General features: G+C 49.8%; 1 protein-coding gene across 1 annotated transcript; it reads right to left on the bottom strand.

The window, feature by feature from the left end:
* Positions 1-734, bottom strand: LOC148011885 (uncharacterized). The gene has a single exon (XM_087670426.1). It carries the CDS (start codon positions 625-627, stop codon positions 1-3), a length of 627 nt encoding a protein of 208 aa, XP_087526552.1. The 5' UTR covers positions 628-734.
* Between the last annotated feature and the right edge of the window lie 5,127 nt (positions 735-5,861).

Genomic DNA, 5,861 nt, shown 5'->3' with positions numbered 1-5,861 from the left:
TCATAGTAGCCATGCTTTCTGTCCAGAGGAAAGGGAAAGGGACCTTTCCTTTTGAAGATTGGATCTTCTTCTGCAGTATGATGACGGCCTCCCTCTCGCTTCTCCAGCCCAAGCAGAAGCTATCCCATTAACACCAACCTCATCTTCTGGTGTGGGTACACAAGGAGGATTAAAAATCAGCACATCCACTGCTCCAGCTATTTGTTTTTCAAGTCCCGAGACAAGATCTGCAACAACTACATCAGCATGGACATGGTGGGCTTTAAGGGTTGTGATTGTGGTGTTCACTGCAGCTTCACTAGTATCTGTAGCCAGAAATTGCACCTTTCCTTTGGTATCACCAAGCATAAGTGCAAGAGATGTAATAACGTAGCCACTACCGCATCCAACTTCCAAACACAAACTTGGCTCCAATTCTCTCAGATTTGTTTGATCAGCTAGAAGAGCATCAACAACTGCAAAAGAGTCATCACAGGGCTCATACACCTCAGGGTGGCGTCCAACAAGGTGCAAGTCTGCAGTTTTTCTTTGAGGGGATGAAACCGCAAGGTTTAACTTTTCTGGTAATCTGCAAAGATGCAGTGGTTTTCGGGCTACAATAGCTTCCACATCCAGAGATACTTCCATGCCAAACTCAAATATTAGAAAAAGCTTCTCGAAACCGAAGCGCACCGCAGCAGGAAAATTGACGACGATGATGACGAAGACGAAGCGACGAACGACAACGAACGGCGGAAGGCTATGGCAAGTGTCCTCTTCACCATCTTGAGTATCGACGTCTCCTCCCTATTCGCTTTCGACATCGTCTTCCCTTTCTAATCTGCTTCGAAAAATTCCGTCTTATCCCCTTAATTCTCTCCTGCGCAGTTGTTATGCCGAGGTGCATTCATTCTTTCAGACAGTGTCATCACAGGATCCGTTCCATGAGTCTACAACCCAAGCTTGGTCCAGTGCCATACGAATTCCGTGAGGAATCCCCTTCCGTCATCTTCTTTGTTTCCCCCTCCAATCCTCCCTCTTCCACGATTTTAGAGCACTCCCCTGTTTTTCCTCTAAGCTCCCTTCCTCCTCGTCACAGTTTCTCTCCCAATCCTCTCTCTTCCTCCCAACTTCAGCACTCCCTCTGCATTCCAGCGATCACAATGTCCTCCAAAATAGTGTTCGTTTTCCGTTTTCTTTGCACATTGAACTCAACACTCTTCTGTAACCACCTCCCAATAATCTGATCCTGCGAAGCATGTCCTAACACTTGACCTCCCAGATCAAGGAAGCCCAATTTAGCTTTCTTCCTGTCCTCAGAAAAGCAGCCCTACCAAAACAGTAGTTGATGCCGTTGAGCCCGCCTATTCTCAGCTTTCAAATATTCTGAGTCCGATTGCTGATTTATTTCAGGAATAAACTTAAGATATTTAATCAGATTTTCAAATAGATTCTTTAACACATAATCTGCAGCATGAGAACCTTTATAACCATCAAATATATCAAAACAAGCAAACAATGTGCCCATCAACTTGAGTAAATCAGGCCTCATAGAAATCCTCCTCTCCATGAATTTGTAACATCTTAAGTGCATTCTTGCACTTGAATCCGTCGCTCTTGGCTGGCCAGTTTACATGTTAGCATTTCTCTCGACCAAGTCGGCGAGCAAGTTCTTCTGCAACCACTTGCCCCTTTTTATCTTCTCAAAGAAGTCATGAGATTCCCACATATACTCATACTTTTCACCCTGATTCTCCATTGTGCATAATGCGAAACTCCTGTGAACTGTTGATCAAAATCTCCTCGTCTAAATTGACTGACCACTTGGCAAGGGATGCCAATTAGAGCATTATTGATAAATTCCTCTTGCTCCAAACCCTTCTTTACTTTATTACCCACGCAGAACAAAAGTACAAACACAACAACTAAATATGTACAAAGTATCAAATCACACGCACAACTTTTGGGTGGTTTTCACACCTCGAATGCGCAGCAATACGACATCGTAACCCTATCACCGCTCACAAGGCCACCGATACAAACAGCCATAGCTAGGACTAAGGAGGGGGGCCATGCATATCTACCACACCCAGATCCCCATAAACCGCGACCCACAGCACCCAAAGCAAAACCCCAACAGACTCACTTGCAATGGGTACCTAAGCAGCCTCGAGAACCACCTAGAACTAGATGTGCATGTCTACAGAAGACCTACAAATCTAAACCTAGGAAACCAAGATGCCATCATCGCAAGTGCCACGTGATTAAACAAATATGGGTCCCTAAAATCCTCCTGCGTGCACAAGGCTACTATGAGGGGAATGCCTCACTGTGGATCCCTAAAATCCCAACCGTCAAACGCACTAGTTCTACGTCGATCTCAAGTCTAATCAGTCCTTGTCCCCCGATGCCTCAAGACCATGAATTGCAGGGCTCACCCCACTCATCCGACCCCTCTATGTGTCAACCCAAGAGTGTCGCATACGCCTATTGGCCCAAACAACGGCCATCACCACAAGTGGCATCATCCAACCAACCCAACCCGCCGCTCAACAGCCTAGCTGACTGCAGTAGCATAGCCCCTAAGATCAAACCCGACCCATCCATCTGGCCAACACCCAGGTTGCTGACTCAAACGGACCCCCAGTCATGCAGCTCTGTACTGTCAGAACCTCCAGCTCTAGCAAACCCCAACTACCCGCCGGCCTTAAGCCCTCCTATGAACGAAAGTCATTTCTAATGCTGGCCGCTGACCTTGCAGAAGACACTGGAGATGATGTGGTGGACTGCATCAAATAGCTTGATGCCACCTTTGTTGCACTGGCCCTCAACTATGATCTCCTGGACTTGGGACTATTAGCAGAACCCTTTGCAACAGACGTGCGCAATATGCCTTGCTCTTGGGAGACTTTTGAATTCGCCTTTGCACAGGCTTCTCGCTCTGCCGCCGAGTTGCTCGCTAGCGAGGTCTCCAAAGAGCAAGCCATTAAGCAACGCCTCATCACATCATTTGACCCACGGACAACATCTGCCATCACTGACCAAGAGAGCGCAAGGTTGTCCCACCTGGCGGATACGGGATCACCCTTCTTGAAGCAGTGGTACGCTCTTAGGTTGAAATGGGAAGTCGACGGATGCCGCATAATGACCAACGCTGAACAACGCCGAGCCATCAAAACGGCCGAGTATGATCCCACCTAGGTCGCGCCTACCTCGTATAGAGTGTTAACCACTCTTCGGGGTCGGACCATGGACGATCATATCTCAGGGCACCCCTATCTCGACCGCCTCTTAACAGAGGAAGAGCTCCACATCGCAAGTCGGGTCGACTCCGGTGATCTGCTCACAGATGTCCTCACGTACATCACACATGTAGGCATTCAACCCTGTGACCTGGACTGCGCTGCACACCTGGAATATAACCCCAACTTCTACGTTTGGCTCCTACACAAATAAACATGAACGCCTTGGCCCCACAACCTCCAATCTTGGGACGGATTCTTCTTTTCCAAAAGGGGGAAGGGGCAGTAAGGGGATAAACGGAGTTAAATCTAAAAAGTAAACCAAGTGTGAAAAGCTCAAATTTGAAATGCCATATAAAAGGAGGTGATAGAAGTCTAAAAGGAAAAGTTAGGGCTATGGACAATAAAATCTGCTATGTTTGTGGTCGTCCAGCAAATTGGTTGCCAAAAAATACTAAAAAGGGAATTGGCTAAATGTGCAGGTGGCGACCATGGCAAGCCAAGACAAAGCAGGCAAGCTCCCCTTCTCGGAGGAAGAACAAGTGAAGTAGGGCCTCACGGTGGAAACAAGAGAGTTCAACCAACTGAAGTTCTGCCACATATTCAACCTGGAAGACGTGGTCATCGAGGAACCGGCGGTACGACAAATTATAGAGCAATGCCACCTTCAGAGGTACCTGGACGCAGTGGGCCAGAGGATAAACTACACCCTGTGTGCCGAGTTCTTGCGCACCTTCAACAGAAACAGGGGCACCGTCATGGTGCGGGACAGGGAAGCTACCAGACAAGTGCAGGTCAAACTGACCCCCGAACTAATAGAAAGGGCACTAGGGCTCCCAAAAAAGGTGGAGAGGAAACCAAAAAGAGACGTCTATGCCATGTGGGGGATCGACAAAGTGAAGGTCCACACCAACGACGAATTAGCCTGGCAGACATCCCCAATCAAGAGATTCAACTGTAGGCGAAGATGATGCATGCCCTATTCTCGAGCCAGCGATACAATAGCATTATGCTCGAAAGCATCGCTGCGCAATCGCTGGATGAGGTGAACCTCAATGGGTTCGTAAGGAAGACAATTGAGGCTTCGGCAAAGGCCCCGGCGATAGGAGGAAGAGCCATGGCAGGAGAATCCCCTTCACCTCAATCGACCCGCAAAGCCTTATCCTCCAAGGCCTCCACCATAGGGTTTGGAGGTGCCCTTACCGCAATCATCCACGAAGCGATAGGACAGGGACAAGCAGGAGAAGACAAATAGGGAGGTGACGAGAAAAGTGGTGAATCGCCGTCACAGTCCCAGCCTCATGTGGAAGAGTAGTCTGATGAAACGGAAACGGACACCGACGAGGAGGGAGAACCCCAGGCTACACCAAAAAGAAAGGCGGAACAACGGACTAAGGCCCTACACGGAAAAAGAGAGGAGGAGCAAAGGAGGAAAGAGAAGGAAGAGCTTGAATGGGCCCAAAGGGAGTCGGTAAGGGAAGAGGAGGAAAGAAAAATGAGGGCCGAGGAGGAGCTGAGAAGGAGGGAAGAAGAAGATTTGGAGCTGGGGACCTGTCGCTCCATTGAGGAACAGCGAAGAAGAGACGTGGAAGGAGCAGGGGGTCCGTACCAACCTGAGGCACCCGGTCCCAGCACTGGTGTGTCGAAAATTGTGCACTTGCCTCCTGCAGAAGGAAAAGGAAAGGACCCAATCAGGCCAGCCTCCCCTCTCCTCATGCCACCCATGCAAGCTACCCCTATCATGGTGACACCCCCTACCACCGCCACCCAAGGGCATATCCCAAAAATCGATGAGAGCAACGTGGCCACCTGGCTGCAGTTTCTGGTGGAAAGGGAGCTGGCAAGGGAAGCGGCTGTGGCCACCCCAGCTTCAGGTGCCAAAAGGGCAGCCACGGCCGAACTGGAGCCAAGGTCGGAAGTGAAAAGACAAAAATTAGAAGAGGTTGCCACCACTACAACCATGCCCCACCCCCCACCTCCAGCAGGCCACTATGACGAGTACGTGAAGGAGCTGCTCGCATAGTTGCAAAGAGCCAGGCAGGAAAGGAGGATAGCCATGGAGGAGCTGGCAGCGGAATGCGAATCACAAGCCGCCCTCCAGCTGGATAGAGTGAAGCAGATAATAGAAATAAAAGGAAAATCACTGTGCTCAGGGAGGAGGCCAACACTAAGGAGGCAGAAGAACTAAGAGCCCTGAAGGAATGCGACGCTGCCTGGGAGGGAAGAAGGAAAATCCTGATGGAGCGTCTCAACGGGGAGAGGGAAACGAATGCCCACCTTCGGCACAAGAATGATCAGTTATCTGCAGCCAACTTGGAAGCGCAAAGCCAGCTTGACAAAATCAGACAGGAGACTGCAGAGCTGGATCAATTAAGGGCAGAACAGGTGCAAAGGATGCAGGTGAAGCTGGACCAGCTCAATGCGCAAATCTTAGAGGAACACCAGGAGCAGTCCCGCCTGCACCGTGAGCTCGAGGCCCAGCAGCAACAACTCATGGGAATGACCCTCCATCAGGGGGAGAGCCTGGAAGATATGGAGAGAAGGGCAGAAGGATGGTCCGATCATAACGAGCATAGAGTACGGGACTTAGCACGCCGGCTAGCCAAGGCCGAAGGAGACAGGGTGCTGGCTAAGAATCGG

This window comes from Lygodium microphyllum, chromosome 28 (genome assembly GCF_053477565.2).
Source record: "Lygodium microphyllum isolate KBCC chromosome 28, Lygodium_microphyllum_v1.1.10, whole genome shotgun sequence".
Lineage (NCBI taxonomy): Eukaryota > Viridiplantae > Streptophyta > Polypodiopsida > Schizaeales > Lygodiaceae > Lygodium > Lygodium microphyllum.
The sequence above is the reverse complement of the archived record's forward strand: the minus strand, read 5'-3'. Positions and strand labels throughout refer to the sequence as shown.